We start from the raw sequence: 27,146 nt of genomic DNA, 5'->3' as shown, positions 1-27,146 counted from the left end.
AATTTTGACGTGGCAGACTATTGTTGTTTACAAGTCCGCAAAGACTATTTTCCTTAATTTCTTTTTAATCTAAAGACGACTTTTTCCTTTAAATTCAAGATAAGGAAAATGGAAATGGAAGGGAGGGCGAAGAAGAATTGGAAGATTGGTAAAGATGAGTAAATAAATGGCATTGAATTTGGACACGCAACATAAGTACGAATATATTTTTTAAATTATTGTGATCCGGATCAGTTTAATAGGCTTGAAGATAAGAATAAATCACCTAATATTCTTTGTTTTCATTGCAATTTGAACCTGTGACCTCATGGTTCTCAGTCCATTTTATTGACCATTAGGCCACACCCTTGAGTGCACATATTACGAATAATTAAGTCAGAGTTTCCATAAATAATACGTATCTTAGTACTTACATATATTAAAGTTCAGTATTACTTAGCAAATAATAGACGCATCCATCACACCCGTACAACAAAATTGTTAAGCACCAATTGCGTGGCCAACTTGTAGCCCCGTTGCCTCGGCTTGAATACATCGTCAGAAAGAGAAACGAATGTGCAGATTATCGTCCCTAGAGATAGGGGTGTAAATGGATATTCGAAAACCGACTAAACCGACTGAATCGTACCGTATCGAACCGATTTTTAGGTTTCTTTTTAAGAAACCGTAGGTTTTTATATAAATCTATAACCGCACCGATGATTAGGGTAGGTTTTTTATTTTATAAAAATAAACCGAAAAATACCGAACCGTACCGAATAAATTTTACATGTGAAAAATATATTTATTTAGTAAGTTTAAAAATAATAATGCATTAAATTTTCTTCGGGCCTTGGAATTATGAAAACTATTACAAGCTAATAAGTAATTAAACTCAAAATACTAATTCCTAAAACCTATTATGTTACTTCTACTTACACTAAGTTATTTCAAGTATCTTTATTAGCAAGACACAAAGTATTCTAGCGATTATGAGTAGCAAACTACAATGTATTGTATATGTTTCCTTTCATATAATTTAGATTTATCTTTTTGAATATTTAATCTTCTATAGACTTTATTCTTGAGTCCTAACTTGGTATATCTTTCAACTCGTATGATTTATATTTTCTCTGCCTTTGTTTGATTTCTATTACGTTATTGTAGAATAGTTAATGGATCTATACTCTAGTCATCTTTCTTTTTTTTTCTTTTTTTTTAAGTTCATCACCCTTTAAACAGTAAAAATGTCTAGAGAGTTTTGCTAAGTCCTATAAAAGAACGTATGTTATTGCATCCTACTTCTACTGGTGAATTTTACATGATATTAAAAAAAAATATCGAAAATTAACCGAACCGTACTGATACCGAAGAGAAACTGACATGATTGGGACGGTTTCGAAAAGTCTAATTTTGGTTATACATAATAAAATAATCAAAAAATTAGTATGGTACAAATTTTATAAAATAACCGACCGAACCAAACTATTGACACCCCTACCTAGAGAGATGATTAAGGATTGGAAAATACAAGTACAACTTGGAGATTGCATATTTAAGTTGAGTTTTCAATACTTAATGTTAACTCCTCTAGTCCAATCTTCTTGTCATAGATTGTTTCATTAAATTACTCAAAATGCACTAAAAGTAATCCAAACACTACCGTTATGTTCATCTGAAAAGGAAACAACAGATGTGCAGATTATTTTAAAGTTTGTCTCATCACTTCTAAACTTGCATGATACAGATCTATATATTATTCAAAGGAGAGGACAAAGCCATCTTTTTAAACCAAGTGGCAACCTAAAAAAAAGCCACATAGCATAATTAGTTACTAGTTAGTTATTTAGTTTATGATTAGTTATTAGTTATTATTTTTGAATTTAAATATCTATAAAAAACGAAAATAATAAAAAATAAAAAACTACCATCTATATCTTTTATATATATATTAATTGATTACTTTATTTGAATTAATAAATATAGATATCTTATAATTAGTTATAATAAAAAAAACAAAAGTATAAATATATATAAAAATAACTACCCATGAAAAACTGGGTGGGAGTTGTTCCAAGTTGGAGTTTAAAAATTATTTTAAAATAGAAAACAAATTAGCTATAATAAAAAAAAAACAAAAAAAAACCCATTCAAACCGGAGAGTAGTTTCAAGTTGAAATTTTAAAGTAAAAAACGAAATTAGAAAAATAAAAATTACTAATTCATAGTGGGGAGTAGTTTCAAGTTGGATTTTTAAAATTATTTTAAAATAAAAAAACGAAAATAAAGCAATAAAAAAACTTTTGATTCAAATTCTGGAATAGTTTCTTTCTAATATTATATATATATATATAGTAAATAATTATATGATGCCAAGTGGTATAACCATAAGACAACAAGTGACAAAGCTCCAACAAAGTTGGAACTTTAAAATTATTTTATATTAAAAATCAAAATAAAAAAAAAGAAAAAATTGCTAATTCAAATCTATATCAATATATTATTAAAAGCCAAAGAAAAAGGCACCACATTAATTCAAGTTGTAACCTAGAAAAAATCCACATGGCATAATTAGTTAATAACAAAGAAATTATCTATTGAAAATTAACAAAGAAATTAACTACTCAAACATGGGTGAGGGTCGGTTTAGGTTAGTTAATTTCTTTATTTCATATTTTAAATTATTTTCGTTTTTATTTTTTGAAATAAAAAGTGTATTTATTCATTAAAATCCAACCAATATTATTGAGAAAAGTATAATAAAATTTAAAAAAAATTATATATTTTCAAGAGTAATATATATCTTCTATTATATTACAAAAAATTAGCAGACAAAAATATTAAACAAGTAATATGCTAATAATCTATCTATATATTATTAAAGCCAAAGAAAAATGCACCACATTAATCCAAGTGGTAGCCTAGAAAAAAGCCACATGGCATAATTAGTTAATGAAAAAAAATATTTATTGAAATTTAACAAAGAAATTAACTACTCAAACATGGGTGAGAATTGGTTTAGGTTAGTTAATTTCTTTATTTCATTTTTTAAAATCATTTTCGTTTTTCATTTTTGAAATAAAAAATATATTTATTCATTAAAATTCAACAATATTATTGAGATAAATATAATAAAACTTAAAATAAAAAAATATTTTCAAGAGTAATAAAATATATATATTCTTTTATATTACAAACAAATTAGCAGATAAAAATATTAAACAAGTAATATGCTAATAATTTCTATTAACAAAATAATTATATTAAACATTGGATAATATAATAAACAAAAATACATAACAAAAAAGTTATTTGATGACTCTATAAGTCCCTTTAATTTAATAGAGATTTTATTCATTAAAATTCAGACAATATCTATCTATTTATATAGAATAGGAGAAGCAAATCATTGTGATAATTCCAAATGTAACATCAAAAAAATTAACAAAGTGTCAAATTTTAGGACAAAGCTCCAACAAATTTGGAGATTCAAAAATTATTTACAAAAAAAAAATGATAAAAAAAAAAAAGCACAACGAAATTAACTACCTAAAATTAACTACTCAAACATGGGTGATATGATAAAGATAAATACATAAAAAAAGTTATTCGATGACTACATAAGTCCCTTTAGTTTAATCGGGAATTTGTTCGTTAAAATTCAGACAATATTATTGAGAATAATAGAATAAAACTTAAAATAAAAATTATTTCAAGAGTAATAAAATGTATATCTTCTATTTTATTACACAAAAAAGGTAGCAGAGAAAAATATTAAATAAAGTAATATGCTAATAAAAATTTCTATTAACAATGTAATAATACTAAATATTTTGATGATATAATAAAGAAAAATACAAAACAAAAAAGTTATTCGCTACCTGTATAAGTCTCTTTAGTTTAATAGAGATTTTATTCATTAACATTAAGAACAATAGAATAAAATTTAAATTAAAAGATATTTCAATAGTAATAAATTATATATCTTCTCTTATATTACAAAAAGAAAGCGAGCAGACAAAAATAGTAAACAAAGTAATATACCTATAAAAATTTCTATTAACAATGTGATAATACTAAACAATGGATAATGTAATAAAGCAAAATAAAACAAAATAGTTATTCGCCGACCATACAAGTATCTTTAATTTAATAGAGATTTTATTATTGGGTATATCGTATTAACAAATAAGATAACAATTGAAATTTATTAAAGCAATACAGTCTAATAGGATCAAACAAGCCCGATCATAATTTAATTCAATTAATATGTTTTTTAATATTGATCGCGCATCGCGCCGGTACGACTACTAGTTATTATTTCATTAGGCAATGCAAATCACATAATTAAATTCAAGAGGATGAACTACAACAGAGACTTTGCTCCTCCTTTTCTCCCAAACAGGGATATTAGAATACATAGATATTAGACAATACATGCTGACAAGCAGCTGTATTTGTTTGTAGCTCTAAAACAGCATTAGGCCTGCCCTTGTTACAGTTCAAAGAAATACAAAAGAACTCAAATTCCTTCGTATGCCTATTAGTCGAGAGCACGTCTATGCCTGCCTACAGAGTATCTTCATAAATAGATAAGTTGTTAGCAAACACGACTTCCTCACTCGATGTCATCAATCCAGTCACCATATATCTTACTAATTTTATCTGGCCCTTTCCATTTCTGAATGACCCTATGGCCAGCTCTCTGGACTATGCCAGAGGACCTTTGCACTTGAATGCCCGGCCCCAAATGGTAAACATCTGTGTGAGGTGCTGAAATTGTTGAGGGCACTGTACTTTCTGTTGTTTTTAAAGAACCCCCTCCCTGCCTTAAGTCTGGAGGAGTAGACAGAGGATCTTTGCCTTCAGTCTCCATCAGTCCTCCACCATACTTGTGCAACTCTGCTCAATTAGCATCAGATTAAATATCCAAATAGAATATAGTGTAAAGTCCAGAACCCAAAGCTATAGCCATTTTTTTTTTGGGGTGGGGGGGTGGGTGGGGGAAGGGGGTAATATTGATGACGTCTTTTTCAACGAATATCAAGTCCAGAAACCAAATAAATTTGAGAAGAAGAGTTCAAATTGGCAGGACATTTATGAGTATTAAGCTCTGGTGATGTAGGTTGTACAGATGCAGAATTCTCTGACAATAAACAATAAGTTTATACAGGACATTTATGAGTATTAACCTATGATCTCACTACTGTGAAATCATAGCCATTTTTTTTTTCAACGAAAGAAAATCATAACCAGTTCCAAGTACAACAAGTTGAGTCAACAATCAACTGCTTCTTGGTCTTCATAACTCATACGGTTCTTTCAGCGCCGCAAGTCTAGTGGCAGAGTATGTAATTTATAAATGACATACCAAAACCCTCTTCCTATTACACACTATATGTATGTATCTTATTACAGTACATTTTTCATTTAAATTGGCATCTGATTTAGTAACTGTGAAACTACATTCTCTAATTTAGTTTTGCAATCCAGGCAGACCACCACAACCAATTCCAGTGGGAAAGAACAGGTAATAACACCCAAAGCTATTACAGTATGAGAACTATGCAAAAGTGACTAGCATATATTTAAGAATGAGGGGCCACGTTCACTATTAAAGCACATTCTGTTCTCCTCGACATGGAATGCCGAAACTACATTCTCTGCTTTCCTTTTGCACCGACCTCTCTCAAATTTATACTTCCCTATCTAAAATTTAATATCCAGATAAGAAAAGGACTAAAATTCCAAAAACTATTCCAACTCTTCTTCAGACAGCACCCTGTTCTAACTAAAGTCACTCAACACTAACAACACAAGTTCCTATTTAATTTTTACTGAATAAATCTGCGCATAAATTATTGCCGTAGGACATGAGATACTCTATAGAGAGCACTAAACAGTAACCTAAGGTATAAAGAATTACTGCCATTAACAGAAAATTCCTGCCTGTTACAGCGGAATTTATACCATTTATTTATTCAGTGAACACATTGTTAACCAACTTAGGGTTATAAAAGTACTGATGGAAATAGAGGCATTCCCAGATTCGAAAACTTGCTTGGATCACTATATATATTGTTCCTTTTTTTTGCGAGAGATCAAGCGTAAATAACTATGCATAAAAACTAAATCTGCATTTCTTAAAATAGTTAATTTATTACTTGTGAATCAATGAATAAGTGCTCCAATTCCTTTCACAACAAAAGGACGAATCTAGTTGTGAATGCAACTTGTAAGCCAAGCTTTGCAAAAGTGGAGCCAAGACACAATGATTTGCACACTAAGAAAAAGACCTCTCATACATCATCGCCCCAATCACATGAAACTCATTAAGATAATCACTCTCGCTACAAGATGCTCCGAGATAACTGCTTCAATTCATTTGAATTTTTAAAGTGTCTTTGAAAGCATTTGATCTTATTCAATGAAATTCTCTATCTTCATTAGGAGCAACTCTCCGGATTCCATTGCTTTCAACTTGAATCCATTATAATACTTTAAAGCCAATGAATATGCCATACAATGCAAAGTAGTATTATTGTTCCATCCAACCACAAGTATTTCTTGAATTGTATTAAAAAAGTCTGACTAAAAGGTAATGAGATCCTTCCCCTCGGGCTCAAAGATAAGTATCTTCATTTTCTCAATCATCGTATCCCACATATCATAAATAAGATGCAACTTTGAACAATCAAAGGTCGACACCTATAAACATTGATACAATTGGTCTCATAAACTTCAAAAAGTAGCCATTGCTATCTCACCATTTATTATACGAGATTTTATTTCACGTGCTTTAGCTAAAACTCCTTTATCTAGTTATAATGCTTCCATTCATCATCCATATGATATCACTTTGTGAGCACGAGTCTCCATAACAATATGTGAAGCAAATTTGTCTCAGCAACTAGCAATAAACACATTTGAATGCTTTTAGGGGAACAAAGCATGTGTAAAAAAAAAGTATGTATCATGTCATGATTCAACACAAAATTCTTCAGACTGTTCAGTTAACTAATCAAATCTAATATCCATTGCAGTTTACAAAGGTAATTCAGACGGTTGACACATGTTTCTTAATAGTGATGGATGATGAATGGAAGCTTTATAAGAGAGATAAAGGATTTGATTGGTGAAGTGAGTAATCTGAAATTTTTTGTAGTGAATCATGACATAGTGCATGCTGCATTCATATTTGTGTTTATTGCAAGTTATTGAAAAACATTCGCTACATATATTGTTATGGTAACGCGTGCAGTGAATTCATTAAAAATGGTAATGGATGATGAATGAAATGTTATAAGGGAGATAAAAGATTTGTAGCTAAAACACTTGAAAAAAAATCTGTTATAATGAATGGTGAGATAGTATTAACTACTTTTTGAAGTTTATGAAACCAATTGTATCCATGCTTAAAAATGTCCAACTTTGATTGCCCAAAGTTGCTTCTTTATTGCTTCTGTTGCTGTCACTATTCTATTGTCTTTTTTTCTCTTCTTGTGTTGAGGATCTATCGGAAACAACCTCTCTACTCCGCAGGGTAGGGTAAGGTTTGCGTACACACTACCCACGCCAGATCCCACTTGTGGGATTATACTGGGTTGTTATTGTTGTTGTTGTTTGCCCAAAGTTGCAACTTATTTATGACATGTGGGACACAATGATTGAGAAAGTGAAGATAATTATCTTTGAGCATGAGGGGAAGAATCTCATTACTAGGCATTCGGATTTTTTTGACACAATTCAAGAAACACTTGTGGTTAGGCGGAATAAGAGTAATATAACTTTACATTGCATGACATATTCATTGGTTCCAAAGTACTATCAGAATCATGGATTCAATGTGAAAGCAATGGAATCGGAGATATGCTCCTAATGAAGATCGAGAATTTTATTGAATAGGATCAAATTCTTACAAAGACACATTAAAATTCAAATGAATTGAATCAAGTACCTTGGAGCATTATGTACTGGGTGTGATATTTTAGAAAGCTTCATGTGATTGCGGCTATGATGTCTGAAGAGCCTCTTTTTGGTGCGCAAATCATATTGCCTCTGCTCCACTTTTGCAAAGCTTGGCTTATGAGTTACATTCGCAGCCAGCTTCATCATCTTGTTGTGAAAGGAATTGAATCACTTATTTATTGATTCACAAGAAATTAATTAACTATTTTAAGAAACGAAGATTTACTTCTTATGCATTATAATTTACGCTTGATCTCTCGCAAAAAGGAACAATATAGAAGTGGTCCAAACAAGTATTGGTATTTGGGTATGTGTCTATTTCCTTGATTTGATATTTTCTTTAGTAATTTATTAAGCATGATAAGTGGTTTTCCTTTTTCCATAACCTTCTAATATTTCTATTCATTTTCATTTTGATGTTGATTTAGGTGGCAATTGTTTTGACATCGACAAAACTGCTAATAATTTAATTGAACTACCAACAGATGAACCCTAATTAGAATTTAGCAACAGTAGTCTTTGGAGAAGAATATGAAGATTTGCAGGTAGTTGAAGAGATAGAGGAAGAAAGCTATGAGTAAAAGCTAGTAGGCTACCAAGTGTCTAATTTGAATATGCTTGTCAGTTTTTTATTAGGTATGTCCAAATGTTCATTGTTCTTGGTGGATATTGGTGGATATTGAAATTCTAATTTGGTTTGGTGGTTATGTACTTAACTGGTTTTTGAATAACCAAGTGTTGAAACACATGTGCCTCTGTTTATGACAACATAAATCTTATATTTTAAGATTTCAAATTTACTTTCTTTAAGTTGTCTTATTTTTACATTTACATTACAAGTTACATACTCCCTCTATTCCATTTTATGTGACACTATTTCCTTAATATTTTGTTTAAAAAAGAATGACATCTTTCTATATTTGGAAACAACTTAACTATAAACTTCTAATTTTACCTAAGAGGTTGTTTGGTTCAAAACCAGGTTATCCCTAGATCATAACCAGGATAATAACTAGGATAGATAATCCCACCATATACCTATATGGGATGGATAATCCCATGATTTCGATACAAGCTAACACCTACAATCAAACACTGGAATATTATAATCCCAAATTTTATAGTGGGACAACCCTCCCAATCCTGTAACCAAACAGCCCCTCAATAGAAGCTTCCATAGGCATACAAATGTTATAGCATATTTAACGCACACGTTTCAACGGTCTTGTAGCCACACAAATATTATGACATGTTTAAGACCAAAAATTGCAAGTCTTTCTTTCTTAAACTCGCTGACGAATAAAACTACGTCACATAAGGAGTACTTTATTCATTTTTAATTACCAAAGACAAACATGGAGTAAGATCAATAGTCACATGATTCTTGGATCAAAAGTAAAAAAAAATCGCTTTATGTCTAATTTTTTTAATTACATGAATTATATTTTAATATCTAGTTTACTACTATATTGTGTAAATTATGGGAGAATGAAGAAATCCCGCAATCTTCGAGTGTGTCTAGGCGGTCTAACTGCCCACAACTTGAGAACTAATAAAAGACAGAATTACTACACTATACAAGCTGCATGCAAGTTTTCCACAGAATATTCTCGTAGCTCTATTTTAGTTTTGAATTATTTTCAGATGAATTCCATCACTTATCTCTGCACCTAGATCCATAACCCCATATGTTAAAATTTAGACCATGACGAATCCTAACCTCTAAATCCACACTCGTATGAGATATCCGCACTCGTAAGGGATATACTTACTTGTATCCGAGCAACATAGGCCTACAAAAAACATGGCTAAACCATGCCAACTGACTTTTTCTCCCTCTTATTTTTTTCTTTTTTAAGAAATCAAGAACGACTTTCCCTCGATTTATCATCTATATGTGCTACTTGTACATTTTTTATGTGATTATTCATAATCTTGTCTAAACTTGTATAACCACAAATCCATCTTAACATTATGACACATCTTGTGTGATGAGCATTTTACACCAAACCACAATTTAACCAAGCATATTAATATCCAGAGAGAAATAGAAATCGACAAGCATCAACTTACAGAACTCTCTCTATACAGTAAAATCACAACTCCTATACCAACAAAATAAGCAAAAGATGCATTCATACCTGCTGCTCCATGAGCAAAATGACACTTGCTGCCAAAAGGGCAATAACCAGTGGTCTCCCACTTATTACAAATTCTTGTCTTCCAGTTTGAAGGCTTCAGGTTTGCTCCAGCAGCATTATTACCAAATCCACCAACAGTGGGAGTCACACTTATTGCAACACTCTCTCTAGCTCGAGACTGTTCATCGTGAAGGAAAGTGCAAGTATCTCCATAAGGACATCCTTCTTCAGTGTAGAACTTCTTGCAATGCCTCCCTTTAAAGGACCTTTGTGTCTCAATACGCAACTCAGGAGAACTCACAGTTGGTATCTGGTGCTCTTCTCTAAATTCCAACATAACTCCTCCTCCTCCTCCGTGCTCACTTTCATGTTCAGCAACTATCTCTTGCCAATTAGGAGGCGGCTTGCGCAGCTCTTCTATACCATGAGCAAAGTTACAATTATTAATATAAGGGCACACCCCAGCGCGGAACTTGCAACACAATTTAGTTTTGAAGAACATCTTTCCAATTGCTTTGGAGCGACTAGTAACATGTGAATCTGCCCCCTGCGAGCTCCGTGACTTCTTGTGGGGAGGCTCACTCCCAGATCGATTGGAACTGGAAGGGGTTTCGGAGGAGGGGCCTGTGTTCCAATCTCTATAATCATCCTCAGTAGCCCAGACAGCCTGGTCAGAAAAACCAGGACCCCAATTGTCAAAGCCACTACCATTAGAAGTGCTATCGGGGATCATATTCCCTCCAGCAAAACTAGCTTCTCCCATGAAATCCATGAAGAAACAGACCCAACATGCTTAAAACCACCAAAAAAACATATAAAATGGAGGGATTTGACATACAAAAAGAACAACAAGATATACACTCTTCCAGATTATACCTATCCGAATAAATTACCCAAAAGAGGTAAAAACAGGACTAAGAGTACAAAGAGGGGAATAACCACTTAAAAACAGGAACATTTTTTATTAAAAACAAGAGGGAGAACGTTAAAAATTGGATCTTTTTACTTAATGAGCTCTAGACCCATCAAAATACGTGCTCAAAGGAAAAGAACACCTTCGGTAAATTCGACTTTTCACCAAGCTTGATGCCCTAATTCAAATCACTCAAAGAAAAAGGACAAAAAAACATAGATAAAAGCAACAGAAACTTAACCAGCTAGTGCTCAAAGAGAATGTCAATTCAAAAACCCTAAAGAAAGCGAACCCAGAAAACCCCCAAAATAAGAAAGCAAATACAGGAAAATGAGGAAATAAAGATAGTGAAAGAAAGCGGTATCCCAAAAAAAAACAATTACTAGTAAAGGAAAGAAATAGTTGAAGCAACTTCAGATGAGGAAACAAATCTCACACTAAATTTACAACAACCGCAAGAGTGAGAGGAGTGGTTATTGACTGACAGTTATTTGATACTAACTCCTTAATCTCTCCGAAGAGCGATGTTATTTATCACTGTGGACAAGAGAGATTTCTCCACCGTGTCCTTAAAACATTTCAGGTACGGTGTTTGGCGCGGTGGTCCGAACTAGATATTTTAGAAGCATTAATTGCAACAGCTCTTCCTCACATTTGCTTGCCTTTATTACATATGGTGGACAAAATTATAATTTCCCCCCTCACTTTTCTCTCTTCTTATTTATGAACAGTTATTATTGCCAAAAAAACATTTTTTTTTCTAATTGTATAATCCTCTCTTATAATTGATGAAATATTAGATTTCTTGATTTGCTTAATTATTTATAATGATTAATGAGGATTTATATTTTGTGGTGTCTTTTTTAATTGCAAAAGTCTCCTTGTTGTTGACGGAATTATTGAAGTATCCCTCAATCTTTTGTCGATTAATTTATGTAGGATCATTAGTTGTAAATAACATTTGGTTTCCCAGTTGGTTTGGGATCGATTCCCCCCTCAATGCTTTCTGGGTTGAGCCTGTCGCACAAGGCTTGCCTAGTGCGATTTACCCGGTGCGCATAAAGTGCTCGCCACAGAATGCTCTCCCAAAGGGCATAGGCTGTGGCAAAGGTTGTAACGGCTGCGAATTTCCCCTCTTGCCAAATAAAAAATGTTATAATAATAACATTTGGTCTTAATTACATAGCCTACTCGTTGCAATAGCATTTGTCACGTCTATTAGTAATCTTCCCCACATTTTTTCTTGCAACAGACTTACAGCTTGTTTGGCTGAGCTTTAAATATCAGCTTATTTTAATAAGTGATTTTGAGAAACATTTTATGTTTAACTAATTAATTTATAAAGCACTTATAAGCAGCAATTACTGTTTGGTCAAGCTTTTAAAAAATATTTTTAACTGTAATTTTCTCGAAAATACTTTTTTAAAAGTGCCTTTGGAAGACGCTAAGAGCCCGTTTTGCCAAGTTGTCAAAAGCTACTTATTTTGAAAAGTACTTTTTTTTAACAATGCTTTTACCAAAAGTTTTTGAAAAAAAAAATAATTTGTGTTTGGCCAATTCATTTAAGGACTTTTTGCAACATTTGGTAAACAAATCGTGTTTGGCCAATTTTTCTAAAGTGTTTTTGAGTGTCAAATTACCAAAAAAGATAATACCAAGGTCTTATAATTATTTTAAAGAGAAAAATAAAATTAAATATTTATCGTAAGAGACTTTATTATTTTTATTTTATTAAACTAAAATATAAAACATAAAGTAAATATACATATTAAATATATAAATCAATATAACATATATAGTTATACCAAAGCATATAATATTATCTAGTATAATTACTTATTGTCATCACTCAGTATGAATTAGAAGTATATTCCACAAATTACTATATATTGATAATCCAACATGAAATAATAAGCAAAGCCACTCGCACATGATAATATTTCTCAATAATTTCATCCTTAATTCTATCACACAACGCCTCTTATACTAGTAAAAGACTTGTCTTGCATTTCTAAAGGAATACCAGAAGGCCCATATTCTTCCTCTGTATCTGCAGTAATATTTTCATTGGCATAATAGTTGAATTCCTTATCAGTAGAAGAATATCTTCAGATGAAATTATGTATAGCCATAGTAGTTATAACAAATAATTCTAAGTGTCAAACTTGAAAGAGGACATTGAGCGTAAAATAGAAATTAAATATATATAAAATATTGTTCTAGTAAAAAAAAAAGTATGTTTAAATTCAAATTCAAAAAGAGTAACTAATTATTAACAGCACATCATACATAATTTAACTTTATTTAAAATCTAATCCAAAAAAAAAAACTAATTATTACCTAACCTAACTAACTTTGTTCTAAATTGCCAAGTGACATATTGTGAGACTGCCACTTGGTTTAATGTGGAGGCTTTTTCTTCTTCTTTTAATAATATATAGATATAAATTATGCGATGCAATTGTAAATTTATTACCTATTTGTAGGTAATTTTCACAATAGATTTGATAATTGTTTTAAATATTCGGGAATTAATAGCCTGTAACAGAAAAAATTATAAATGTTTATTTGTAGGAAGAGAATTGATAATCCAAAGAAGGATGTAGATACTTTGCTTTAATGTGAAAAAAGAAAAAAATAATTTGAAAAGCTACAAGACATTACACAAAGAGAAAACCAAAAACAAGAAAAGTCAAAAAAGAGTTACAATATATTCATATATTTGATATCTCTAATTTTAAAAGAATGGTAGAAATCAGAAACAAAAAAGAAAAGAAAAGGCTTAAATCAGTAAGTTTGACTTGAATAAATTAATCTTCTGCTTATTGGAAGAAGTTAGAATTTTGTGCTTCTTCCCAAAAGCAGAAAAACTACTGCTGCTGGCCAAAAGTACTTCTCCGTCTTAGCCAAACAGTTAAAAAAATGTACTTTTTTGGGAGAAAAAAATACTTTTGACCTCCCGGAAGCTTGACCTAATTCTTTTTGCTTCTCCAAAACTGCTTTTATTTCTACTCAAAAGCACTTTCTTCCCCAAAAAACTTGGCCAAACACGACAAGTTACAAGAAAAATAAAAAAAAATAAAAAACTACTTTTGGCTATGGAGAAGCTTAGCCAAACAAGCTATCAATCTTGTTAGATAAACCAAACGATTAACACTTAAAGATGACTAAAAATTATCTTCATTCTTTTTCTAAGCAAAAAATATTATTTTTGAGGGTCAAAACATATACTTAATGTTTACATTATGCATCTTGTAACTTTCTTCTGCTGACGTATTAAGTCAGAAACATGACATTAAATTCATAACCAGTTACAAAAGTGTTTATCTATTGCATGTCTTTTCTTTTGCCTTTTATGGTGACGTACTAATTTAAAAAAATAGCAAGAGAATTAACTTGGCTCATTATAATATCCACCTGCTTTATTTGCATGATTTCCTTTACGCAAAAGTCTTAGTAACATTATTTATCAACTCATACCTGAAATGGTTGGTTAGAATCTAGATTCACCTCACAAATGTGGAAGCTGAAATACTGCCCCAAACTCATTTACTTGCTTGGCCTCTGAAAAAAATGAGCTTATTATTTCTACTGAGATAATTAAGATGTACAAGAACACAATTGACTCACCTTGGCTAGAACAGATTAGGCTTTGAGACAGAAAGTTCATCTACCATTCCTCGACAGTTCCCAAAATCTGATGAATATCGAGTAGAAAATGCTCTGCAGTAAGGATTAACTAATAATCATATATGCTATTAATCTAAGGATGACATTACACATTTTATTGTGCGACTCAAATTTATGTGCTTTGTGACTGGAAAATGAGATTAGCATACTGAAAGTATATCATGAGATAGTACTATGATATATGACCCAACCATTGTGGAGGTCGATCTGCATACATGTTTCAGAAAAGAAATGCAAAACTGAAGCAAATTCAAAGTCCTTAAATTTTTTGCTAAATCCATTAAACCAATGACTTGAATAATTACAAAGAATATCAATGTAGAAAGATCAAGAGCTAAGATTGTGAGAGAAAAACCTAATTGATAAGCGCTAAACCGATGTCAGAGCTCGCCTTTCGGGTATTACAAGCTGGAGATCTGATCGGAACCTATATCTGACCAAAAGGTTGAGTCCCTGCAGTGGGATGAAAATGACTCTGCCAACCCAATATCTTAAGCCTAGTACCTTGTTGCCCTACCACTGCGGATGCAACCTTAGCTGCTATGAAACCCACGGTTTTCAAATCAGACACAACCCTCAATAAATAAATAAAAGGGCAGCCCGGTGCACAAAGCATCCCGCGTTCATGCAGGGTCTGAGGAAGGGGTGTGATGTAAGCAGCCTACCCTCAATATTCCGAACAAATAGCTGATGCATAAGCGTTCCCCGCACCACAAGTATCTACAGGCACGCATGGTGACAGAGGAATATAGATAGCTTCCCCCTTCACAACGTAAGAACCTTTAGGCCCATCTGTGACGGAAACTAAAGGGACAAAATGGCTCAGGTACCTTGTAGCAGAAAGGGGACTTTCATTTGATGAAAAATGACAGAAAGCTCTTACTTCTTCGCTGTTAGCAAATACTATATCTGCATAATTTGCCATGATTCCCTGGCCGAAAAATGTGATATATACTAAGGATAAACAACACTGGAATACTAGAAGAAACAAAATTCAGGATCACTATGTACATGTCCAAACAACAAATTTTGGTTTCTGACTTCAGTTTTTATGATAATTTCAGCGGACTGCTAACCACTAGTAGACTTAGCCTGATCAATATAGTCCTATGCAAGACATAGCATGAATCCGCATGGACTTCAATTTCCACATTGACGATCAAATACTGAGCTAAACCCAGTTTTCCATGTTTTTTTCTCTTTTCTTCTGCTTTTGCTTTACTAGAGTGGGTTTGTTTCCTTGTGTGTGTGTTACAACCGCAACAACTCCTGCTAGATAACCGCCCCTTTCTCTCTTTTTACAGCCTCGTGGACGGACAAAAGAAGGGGTTAATCGTTCTCTTGCAACTTGATGTAAGGCAGAGTTTGGTTTTTTTGGGGTGATAGTGGAAAAGCTGACAGATAAGTCACCCTTATCGCCACTCTACAGAACCGCACATGAGATTTTCACCTCAGGTACCGGGGGGGGGGGGTCGGGGGTGGGGGGGTCCTTTATCATGCAGATGCAAGATAGAAAACAAGGTTTTACCAGTAATCATCATAATGTCTCTCAATGTAGGACACATCTGATGCTGTGATGGCAACTAATGCTCCACATGTGCGGGCTTCTTCCTAGACTTTCAAAATTGTTCTGACTGTATCAGGAAGCCCAAACAAGTATCCTTCCACAACCAATATATTTATTTTAGTAATTGCATCAGCCAAGCATCGGTCAAAGTCTATAAATTGAAGTTAAAAACAATCCCACTGGAAAATAAATTGAAAATATACCTGATGTTACTGGTCGAAAAAGTGCATGAAGGCAGCCATATGAAGTCCAGAAATAACTCCATTGTTGTATCGGGGAAACAAAATTGAAGGATCACACAGCAGAATCATGCATCAGCTGAAGACAAAGGCTCTACCACATTTATTGGGACTAGCTGCTGCTAAAAAGAGATGCAATGATGTAGTGGAAGAGTTATTTCCAAGAGAATATCGTGACAGTCAATGCTGCAAATAGATAGCCCTATGAAACCAAACGACAGTATCCACTAGCCTAGTGTCTTCCAGAGAGACCACATATCCTTCCCAAACAACAGAGATCTTTAATGCAGCTCTATCCCACCGGGCCCATTCTTTATGTCTGCAAACCCATATGGTGGAAAGAGCGTGCTTCTCATAGTAACTCCTGAACGAGAATATGCTTGTGAGTTGTCTAAAAACTTGCTAGCTTCATCTCCTTCAGTAACACCTGCAATATGCTATGCATGCTTTCATTCTGAGGATGTGAGGAGGACCCAACCATAAATTCATGCACTACTCCGGCAATGTTAATCCAACTACATCCTGGCACCTTTGCTACTCCCTTTTCCTTCATTGACAACCTCAGTCGTGAAATAGCGCTCCAGCGTTGATCACTGGCATATGTATTGGACAACATCACATAGCCAGCAGAATTGTCAGGGTCCATCTCAACAAGAATGGAGGAAATAATTTGGGCTAGTTCCAATCTGTTATGCAGCATGCAGCCACCAAGTAAAGCTCCCCACACAAAATTATTGGGTTTAAAAGGCATTGAGGTAGCAACTTGAAGTGCTTCCTCAACATAACCTACTCGAGCGAGGAGATCAATATAACTAGCATAATGTTCCAATCTAGGAGCAATACAAAAACATTGGCTCATTTCCTTAAATATCTGACGGCCTTCAGCTGTCAAACCTGAGTGACTGCAAGCACATAGCAAACCAAGGAATGTTCTAGCATTCGGACGCAAATTAAGCTCAAGCATTTGCGAGAAAAGTTTTAACGCCTCCATGCCTTTACCATTTATTGCAAGACCCATGATCATAGCATTGAATGAAACAACATCTTTTACAACCAATTGGTCAAAAACATCTCCTGCTTTCTCTAAACTCCCACATTTGGAGTACATATCTATCAAAGCAGTTGCAAGATTTGCATTTGAAAGTAAAACCCCTTTTTGCCTACTACCTTTCATGTACTCATGAACCCACAAACCAAGGTACAAATTACCAATTTGAGCACAAGCTGAAAGCACATTAACCATTGTCACATGATTGGGGCAACAACAATTAAGCTCCATCATCAACTGGAAAAGACTTAAACCCTCCAGAGCACAGCCATTCTGAACATATGCGCCTATCATAGCATTCCATGGAAGCACACTTCTCTTCCCATCACCAGAAATCTGTTCAAATATTTCCCTACTCTTATCAACCTTTCCCCACTTTCCATACAAGTAAACAAGAACAATGCTAACCGAGTCACGTCCAGAACTTCCTAAATCATACAAAAAGTTCCCAATCCATTTCTCAATATTTGACATATCAAGTTTTGAACATGCAGATAACACACTAATCATAGTATCATTTACAGGAATCAAGCTCTTCTTTACCATAGATAAAAAATGACATAAAGCTTCCTCAGACAAACCCAACTTGGCATACCCAGAAATCAAACAAGTCCAAGAAACAACATCCTTCTCAGGCATTTCATCAAATAGCTTACGCGCAGAATGCAACTCTCTCAAACTCCTAGCATAAACACTTAACAACCCTTTACAGACAGATGGGTCATCACCAAGACGCAACTTTAGAACAAGGGAATGAACCTGTTGAACATAATATGAATTCCCAGAACGAGAACAAGCTTTAAGAATGAATGAAAAGGTCAACTGATTAGGCAAAAGGGAGTAATATCTTAACTTGTTAAAAACCAAGAATGCGTCAGCGAAATTTCCCTCTTCACTAAGAACCCTGATAATGGCGTTGAAGGGGAAAAGATTGGGTTTTTTTAACTGGCCGTCAAGTACACGGAGGGAAATATTTGAAGGGTATTGACCAATAAGGCGAGTGGCAATGAGGTTATCTTGGTGAGCACCAATACGGAAAACCCGAGCGTGGATTTGTAGAAGGTGATTATGGGGAATGCGTCCTTGTAAGAGATTGGAGAGAGATGAAAAATCGGAGAATGAGCGTGTGAAGTTGAAGCAAGATTGAGCTATGGACTTGGATTTGATGAATTGCATGGTGTGTGCTATGGCGTATGCTTAACTATGCCTTACTCAAATCACTCAAAAGAGACAAGGGCAAAGGGAAAAAATCAGAAATAGTAGCAGTTCAAACAATAACCAAACTTTAGCCATTTTTTCATCAAATTTGAAAAATATCCTTAAATTTTCGAAAAATTTCAGCATAATGTACTTGAGATCAAATTGTTTATATGTGAAATTTTTGTGCTTGATTCCAATATAATATGCTGGAAATTTATATACAGAAGCTCCATAATCCAGCATATTATGCTGGAACTTTTTGTATTTCTGCTAAAATAGTGACTATTTTTTAATGACTTTGCAAACGCTGGCTATTTTGAGAAATTACCAACTATGTCCATTTATAGGTAGCTCATTACAAAAATTGGTCAATTGATAAAATATTACTAATATTAGCCAAATTAGCCAATTAGCTATTTGTAGCAAAAAAATATCAAACTTTTGCTTTGTTTTGAGTGGGTGTTATTAGAATAGATTGGGCACAACTTAAGGAGCTTGAATCTCCGTTTTGGAATGATTTGGTTAAGTTTTGAGGTGGTTTGAATTGAAAATTCGATAAAAACTGATGAACATGAAAAAAATGATATGTGTATCACACTGTGTATCATTTGTGTATCACATATGTATCATATTTGTATCTATTGTGTATCACATGTATATCCATGTATACATGTGCGTGAGATACATGAGTGATACATGTGTCGCAGAAGACTTTTTTGAACTCGATTTAATTACGAATTTTGATACAAAACCAGTTCAAATCACCTCCAATATTCCTCAAATTGTTTATATTGACTTATCTATTTATTTTCAATGAATTTCAACTATACCGATTGAAAAAGTTCCTTTTTTGTTTAAATTTTTGGAATATTGTATATATTTTTTGTATTTCATCACCTTATTTGCTACCTCATCCATAAAATTTCCTTTCTGTCTTGTATCTAGTGTTGCTAATCATGCTTAAAAATATAGAAGGTGATTTTTGCATGTGATTCTTTGAGAGAAAGATCCCTATTATTTGGTTTTTTATTGGCTAGTTTTGGTAAGTCTATGATTAATGGCTAGAGGTTGGTAAGTTGAGATTTATTTGGGACATTTGTGTAAGTTTCCCGGCTATTTTTCATTACTAGTTCGAAAACTGGTTAGCCCATGCTATTTTCACACAAAAAAAAAAGGACAAAAAAAAAATAACAAAAACTTAACCAGCTATTGCTCAAAGAGAAAATCCCCAAAATAAGAAAGCAAATGCAGGAAAATGGGGAAATAAAGATAGTGAAAGTACTTGCTCCCTCCCGTCTATTTTATTTGTCATGATTACTAAAAATAATTGGTCATTTAAAAAAAATCAAGATATATTTAATTTAATTATTTCACCTTTACCCTTATTATCATAAATGTGAAGAGAGATAAATGTGGTAAAATTAAGAGTAGTATTAAATTGAGATCAAAGAAAAAATGAGTACAATTTAGTCAAATTATCTTATATTTAATATTTTGTTAAGGGACATGCAAAAGGAAAACATAACAAAATAATATGAACCGGAGACCGGAGGGAGTATGATTGAATTATTGAAGTTCCCTCAGTTTTTGTTGAATTATTGAAGTTTCCCTCAGTTTTTGTTGATTTATTTACTATGTAGGATTATTAATTGCAAATAACATTTGTCCTAATTACATAGCCTACTCTATGGCTCGCAACATTGTTGAAGTCTCCCTTACTTTTTTTCTTGATTTGTTTACGTATAATGATTAGTTGCAAAAAGCATTTTCGGTAATATGTATTTTAACTGCCTAAACTCTCTCCTACGATTGTGAAATTATTAAAGTCTCCCTCACTCTTTTTCAAGATTGATTTAAGTGCAATAATTAATTGCGTAGCATTCATCACATATGTAATATGTTAGATTACGTAGAATGATATTGTGAAACCTTATGTTTTAGTTTACATACGTCTCCCAAATGGTTGGGCGAAACTATATAATCTTTCCCACATTTATTTCTTGCAACACACTTAATCTAGTCAGTTAAACTAAACGATTTGCGATCTTGTATCTTTCTTCCAGAAACGTGACATTTAATTTGTAACCAGTAAAAAATGTGTTTTTCTTTTGTTACGTATAAGTGACTTTTTGGCCTTTTTCTTGTGGTCCAAAATAAGTGATTTTTCCAGATTTCAAGAATGAATTAATTATTTTTTCCCTACATTGTCCTTGGAGTAAATAGTATTGGAATATGTGTTAGGAGTGTTTATGTAAGATAGTAAAGGTTAATATGGTCAATTCCATTGCTAATTAATGTTAAGAGGTGGATTTCTTAATCTGTGTGAAAACATCCAAAAAATCACTTATTTTGGACCGGAGGGAGTACTAATTAGGAAAATAGCAAAAGAATTAACTTGGCTCAGTATAATATCCACCTGCTTTATTTGCGTAAAAATAGTACGGTCTAGCCAATTTTCGGATTGGTTATTCAAAAATAGCCAACGTTTACCAAGTCAATAAAAAATAGCCACTATTTTGCTGCAACAGAGACCGGTCCAGCATAATATACTGGAGTTCGGTGCACTTGTGTATGAACTTCCAGCATATTATGTTGGAACTCCAACACACGGAGAGTTCCAGCATAATATACTGGAGATTCGAGCACTTGTGTATGAACTTCCAGTATATTATACTGGACCGGTATACTTTGCTGGGAACTCCAGAATATTATGCTGGAGTTCTAGTGTACTTATGCTGGAACTCCATCATATTATGCTGGAGTTCCAACATACTTATCCTGAAACTCCAATATAATATGCTGGAGTTCAAGTATACTTATGCTGGAGTTGGCGTATTTTTCGGGTATTGAACAGTGTTTTCGCTCAGATTTTTCTTTACATGAAAAGTGGCTAAATTTCGATTACTTTTGAAACTGGACTATTTTTAAACGACCACTTGTAAATCTGGCTATTTTTGAATTTCTCACTTTACTTGCAAGTATTCCTTTACGCAAAAGTCGTAGTAACATTATTTATCAACTCACATCTGATATTGTTGGTTTTCCTAACGAGTCCTCTTGTATTATTTTTTTTATAACCGTGGTGTCTGGATCAGCTTGCGCGCACCTCAACCAATCCCATGGGATACCTATCACCTTCCACCATCAACACGTACCAAGTAACTGAGTTCACTTTTATCAATGGGTAAGTTCCCAGTTCACTCCCTGCTTAGAATCTAGACATCACCTCACAAATGTGGAAAGCTGATGTACTGCCTGAAACTTTTTTACTTTCTTGGCCATTGCAAAAACTTAAGATATGTAAGATGTACATGAATACATTTGACTCACCTGGCTATTACAAATTAGGCTTTGGGACAGAAAGTTCATCTAACATTCCCAGACAGTGCCCAAAATCTGATGAATATCGGGGATCAATGTAGTAAGGATTAACTAATATATAAATCAGATTGATAGTATATCACTAGATAATACCATGATATATGATCCCAACCATTGTGGAGGTCGATCTGCGGACATACATACATGTTCCAGAAAAGATATGCAAAACTGAAGCAAATTCAAAGTCCTTAAATCTTTTACTGAATCCATTAAACCAATGACGCGAATAATTACAATGAATATCATCAATTTACAAAGCTCAAGAGCTAAGAATGTGAGAATAAAACTAATGCGATAACCACTAAACTGATATCAGGGTTCACCTTTCGAGTATTACAAGCTGGAGATCTGATCGGAACCTACATCTGACCAAAAGGTTGAGTCCCTGCAGTGGGATGAAAATGACTCCGCCAATCCAACAGCATCTTGTACCCTAAGCCTAGTACCTTGTTGCCCTACCACTACAGATGCAACCTTAGCTGCTACGGAACCCATGGTTCTCAAATCAGACACACCCCTCAATATTCCGTACAAAATACCTGATGCATAAGCATCCCCTGCACCACAAGTATCTACGGGCACACAAGGTGATGGAGGAATATAGATAGCTTCCCCTTTCACACCAATGTAAGAACCTTTAGGCCCATCTGTGATGGAAACTAAAGGGACGAAATGGCTCAGGTACCTTGTAGCAGAAAGGGGACTTTCTTTTGATGAAAAGTGACAGAAAGCTCTGGCTTCTTCGCTGTTAGCAAATACTATATCTGCATAATTTGCCATGATTTCCCTGGCCAAAATATGGTGGAGAATAATAAGTATAAACAACATTCTAATAGTAGAAGAAACAAAACTCGCGTTCACTATTTACATGTCTAAACAACAAATATTGGTCTTCCGACTAAAGGTTTTATGACAATTTCAGTGAACTGCTAGCCACTAGTAGACTTTAAATTAGCATGATCAATATGGTCATGTGCAAGGTCTAGCATGAATCTGCATGAACTTCTCGTTCCACATAGAGGATCCAAAGACTGACCAAAATCCAGTTTCCAAGCTTTTTTCTCTTTCCTTTTTTTTTTAATCAAGATTTATTTTCTCTTTCCTTATACTTTTGCTTTTATTAGAGTGGGGCTTTTTTCTTGATTTTGGTTTTTGGGGGGTGGGGGGAGGGGGTATTTTCAGCTTTATTATGCAGAAGCAAGATAGAAAATGAGGTTTACCAGTAATCATCATAATGTCTCTCAATGCAGGACACATCTGATGCTGTGATGGCAACTAATGCTCCACACTTGCGGGCTTCTTCACAGACTTTCGAAATTGTTCTGACCGTATCAGGAAGCTCAAACAAGTATCCTTCCACAACTAATATATTTGTTTTAGTAATTGCATCAGCCAAGCACGGGTCAAAGTTTATCCTTGATGACGTACCCTGCTCTCACAACAGGAGCAGAAAAAGGCAGTTAAAAACTCATTCTGCAGAAGGGACACTTACTAAAACAAGTGGAAAGCAAAGCACATGGATGCAATTGAACCAGTGGGCAAGCCTTCTTTCTGGAAGGGGGGAGGTTGTGTTTTGTGCTGTTTAAAATAAAATTTTCAGGTACGTGAAATGAAAAGAGATGGTCTATCATGTTTGTGTAAGGCCCATGATTTTATCTTGTTCATATGAGGCCTATATGACTGTAGCATGGCAGAGCAAAAGGTAGCAAAAACAGATGGTCTTTGTCGACTTGCAGTAAGAGAAAGGCATACAAGTCCTTGCCGAGCCACAATAACCTACTATTTGTTCCACAAAGGAGAAGGACCCTGAGAGGAGGGAAGAGGAGATTCTATTATCTTCTCTACTCCATTAAAAAGAAAATGCATCCCTTTTTCTGGCACCTCTGATTTGCTTCTTTTCATAGGAAGTACCAAACTAGCTCAGAGTCATATAAAGATTTCCTAAACATTGGTTAAAGCCATGTACTTGCATATCATAGTATTAGCCAAAATAGCGAAGTCTAAGGTTCTGCCTGAGGTAAAGTATTATAAGATACATGTCAAAACAAACAAACAAACAAAAAGGAAAAAGGTTCTATGCTTTGATCATGAACTGTTTCGCTTAAACCATGACCATCAGCTCCCAGTACTAATTGAGCATACTGCATCTAAATATGAAGAAAGATAGATGGAGGTATACGCAACACTCTGACGAAAGCCACTTTAGAGAAGATAGGTACTGAACCGTTGAAAGCATGCCAATTGTGCTTGACGAAGAAAAAAAACCGCTTTCTTAAGGCTTCAAACTACTAGTCATTAAGACTACTATGAATGAAAAGTAAGGAAGTCCTTTTCTTGACTTGGCCTGCGTGCATTATACCTAACCTTTTAACTTGATTTCAATCTCAACAAAGAAATGAGGTTTGGAACTATGGCACGTATAATATAGGGTTTACAATATGTCTGGGATGGGATCACTCTAATCCACTCAGCACCAAGCCAACTGCCATTCATATGCAGAAAATGCCATGAGCGAGTTACTACAGAGCATTTACTAACCTGGTACGCCAGCATGGTTCGCTGTGCATCTGGAGTTGTGAGGACTATCACAGTTCCCGTTGTCCCATCCTTCACTGGTGCTGACAAAAAGTTCACATTTGCTCGTCGAAGTTTGGATCTGTATGTAAAGTGATACAGCTCTGGTCAGTGGTCAGTCTAATTGAAGCACTCGGATTTTAAAAAAAAAAGTCCATTGGACACAGCACAACAGACTCTCCTAAGCTCTCAATTTAGATGTGGAATAATTTAGTATTTCTCTTATATAAATCATGAAACTGGAGATTCATTCAAAATTCTAAGCCTACATAATACCAGAAGACTGTGTTCCTTCAGGCTTCAGCTAGTGAGATCTCAGAGGCACGTACAGGTTGTAATTCGTATTTTTTACAGTAGTCTTGCTCTCCATTTTTAAATATTATCTCTTACTCCCCCATGCATATTATTTTAAGGCAACACGCGTCCACATCACATATTTATATCTATACTAACAACTGGCAGGAACGGCACAGACCAAACAGACAGCAGCATCCAAAAAAAAAAGAGAGGGGAGAGGAATAGCCTAGTGGTAAGGGCCCTCTGCCTCCAAACATATAATAGGGGTTTAAGTCACGAACGGAGAAAGCAGGAAAAGCGGCTGTTGAGCTCCTAGATAGGGAGTTTAAAGGGTAGGCTTTTTAAAAAAGGGAGAGACGCGAGAGAGCAGAACTTGTAACAGTCACCAACCCTCTAGGGCAAAAATGGGATAAAGGCTATAAGAGATAACCTTACCTGTAAAATCCACCCAATGGATCACTTCCAATACTACCTGCCATGCCTACATTCAAAGCAGGGCCACCTATTGGCTGACCACCAAGCCTAGCCAAGGCAACCAGGCTATTAGAAAGTGATCCACCGGCAGCGGCCTTGTAGCTGCATCCGTCCATTGCACGCAGAACTTTACCCCTTTCCTCATGATTGATGACCTTTCTTGTACCCTTCTCTAATCCAAGCTTCTCCAAAAATTCATCATCAACCATGCCAGAAAAATCAACCTATATAAATCGCCAAAGAAGATCATTACATGAAAGAAGCTGGTACTATAACTAAGATATATCAGCCTACTGTATCAAATTGTGAAACTTCGGTGAGAGCAATGATAAGTAAAATAAAGTAATACAGCAAAGGTTAATGCCAATAGGCCACTGTAGTGCCATACTGCCAGTCATGACTCGGGAAAGAGAAGATTTGGGATACAATAAGAAGCCAAAGGATTATAAACAAATCTAACCTATTCTCAAATTTAAATACACTTACAGTGTTTTTGGGTGGTCATAAACAACAATGACAGCAACTAAGTGAATGCAAAAGATTATCTGTAAGGGGTAAAATGCATAACATCCTTCAATATCGTTTTTTTAATGACTTGAGAAATCCATCTGGAGCCAACCCTTAGGACCAACCACGGTCTCTGAAACTCAAGGACGGTGGGCCCAGCCCCCCTATCCTTACCCACTTAAATACAAGACTTCGTTTGCGTGGCTCGGAGCTCAAACCTATGAACTAAGTCACAAGTCTCTCAAACTTTGCCAATTGAGCTAAGCCCCAGAGACCCATAGGAATTTAAATACCAACTTGTTTTCCTGATTCTTTACCAAAAAAAGTAATACCAACATAGTGTGATTTTAATCCCATTGTCCAGCAACAATGGTTTGTCATAAAGGGATTAAAAACAGCTCTTTTTAATGTATAAATATAGAATAGCATACGTTCTAATAGCTAGGCATCCTCTAAATATTCCTACTGACATTCACTAGGAAAAAGGGTGTAAGAGCATTTACCATAGCTTGGCCAAGGCCTAATACATCCCATTTTTGGGGAAGAGCAGAGCTGGAAAGATTAACATCTTCCTCATCAACAATCAAGACTTGGTCTTCATCGTCAGTCTCAGCCCCTTGTTCATCATTTTCACCCGACACAATCTTCGAGCTTTCCCCATCAGAATTTCCAGACGAAAAGGAAGAATAAGAGGAAGACGCAAAAGCCCTCGGAACCACATAATTGGCAGTCGACATAGAACAAGACGAAGAAAAGAAAGAACACGAGCTGGAACCGAAAATTCTAGCGTTAGAGGTAACATTTGAATGGTTCCTTAAAAGGGAAAGTAAAGCGGACGGTGAAGATGTAGTAGAGATAAAAGAGGGAATATGTCTGGTAAGTGTGGAAGATGAAGAAGAAGATAAGGAGAGGAGAGAGAAAGACATCCTATTTTAATTTCTATTTTTGGGTGAATTGAAGAATAGAAATAACTGAAAACCGCTATTTCTGGTTTATTAGTACGAGGATAGAGACTCCATTCAAATCTTAATGCTCGCCGTGTTCTCCGCAGGAACAGAGGACCTGCGTCTACGTTTTTGGCTGCGCTCAGAACCTCAGGCTCCGGTCACCTATGGACGTGGGATTCAGAGTATCGCTCCTTTATCATCAATTAGCTAGCCGACTATTA

At 34.4% G+C, this 27,146-nt stretch overlaps 3 protein-coding genes across 4 annotated transcripts; all 3 read right to left on the bottom strand.

The window, feature by feature from the left end:
* Positions 1-4,261: 4,261 nt before the first annotated feature.
* LOC109240984 (zinc finger CCCH domain-containing protein 56-like) lies at positions 4,262-11,690 on the bottom strand. Its single transcript, XM_019407679.1, has 2 exons — positions 10,089-11,690; positions 4,262-4,881 (listed from the first exon to the last, which is right to left on the bottom strand). Exons 1-2 carry the CDS (start codon positions 10,858-10,860, stop codon positions 4,598-4,600), a joined length of 1,056 nt encoding a protein of 351 aa, XP_019263224.1. The 5' UTR covers positions 10,861-11,690; the 3' UTR covers positions 4,262-4,597.
* A 1,148-nt stretch (positions 11,691-12,838) lies between these two features.
* Positions 12,839-18,796, bottom strand: LOC109240983 (pentatricopeptide repeat-containing protein At1g08070, chloroplastic-like). Of its 2 annotated transcripts, XM_019407678.1 has the most exons (5): positions 16,462-18,796; positions 16,220-16,352; positions 14,632-14,724; positions 14,482-14,565; positions 12,839-13,051 (listed from the first exon to the last, which is right to left on the bottom strand). In XM_019407678.1, the coding sequence occupies exon 1, from the start codon at positions 18,719-18,721 to the stop codon at positions 16,889-16,891; it is 1,833 nt and encodes a 610-aa protein (XP_019263223.1). In that variant the 5' UTR covers positions 18,722-18,796; the 3' UTR covers positions 12,839-13,051; positions 14,482-14,565; positions 14,632-14,724; positions 16,220-16,352; positions 16,462-16,888. The 2 variants fall into 2 exon arrangements, with proteins under 2 accessions (XP_019263223.1, XP_019263222.1); XM_019407677.1 differs by having other exon boundaries at positions 12,839-14,565.
* A 3,499-nt stretch (positions 18,797-22,295) lies between these two features.
* Positions 22,296-27,146, bottom strand: LOC109240982 (uncharacterized sugar kinase slr0537). Its single transcript, XM_019407676.1, has 5 exons — positions 26,482-27,146; positions 25,433-25,695; positions 24,665-24,782; positions 23,347-23,555; positions 22,296-22,913 (listed from the first exon to the last, which is right to left on the bottom strand). The coding sequence occupies exons 1-5, from the start codon at positions 26,902-26,904 to the stop codon at positions 22,460-22,462; spliced, it is 1,467 nt and encodes a 488-aa protein (XP_019263221.1). The 5' UTR covers positions 26,905-27,146; the 3' UTR covers positions 22,296-22,459.

Source organism: Nicotiana attenuata, unplaced genomic scaffold (assembly GCF_001879085.1).
Source record: "Nicotiana attenuata strain UT unplaced genomic scaffold, NIATTr2, whole genome shotgun sequence".
Classification (NCBI taxonomy): Eukaryota; Viridiplantae; Streptophyta; class Magnoliopsida; order Solanales; family Solanaceae; genus Nicotiana; species Nicotiana attenuata.
The sequence above is the reverse complement of the archived record's forward strand: the minus strand, read 5'-3'. Positions and strand labels throughout refer to the sequence as shown.

Coding starts and splice junctions, on each gene's coding strand:
- LOC109240984 (XM_019407679.1), bottom strand. CDS start 10,860: ATGGATTTCATGGGAGAAGCTAGTTTTGCTGGAGGGAATATGATCCCC. Junction 4,882..10,088: donor TTTTGCTCATGGAGCAGCAG/GTATGAATGCAT, acceptor CTAATTGAGCAG/AGTTGCACAAGTATGGTGGA.
- LOC109240983 (XM_019407677.1), bottom strand. CDS start 18,721: ATGCAATTCATCAAATCCAAGTCCATAGCTCAATCTTGCTTCAACTTC.
- LOC109240982 (XM_019407676.1), bottom strand. CDS start 26,904: ATGTCTTTCTCTCTCCTCTCCTTATCTTCTTCTTCATCTTCCACACTT. Junction 24,783..25,432: donor CCATTGGGTGGATTTTACAG/GTAAGGTTATCT, acceptor CTTTACATACAG/ATCCAAACTTCGACGAGCAA. Junction 23,556..24,664: donor GAACCATGCTGGCGTACCAG/GTTAGTAAATGC, acceptor TTGTGAGAGCAG/GGTACGTCATCAAGGATAAA.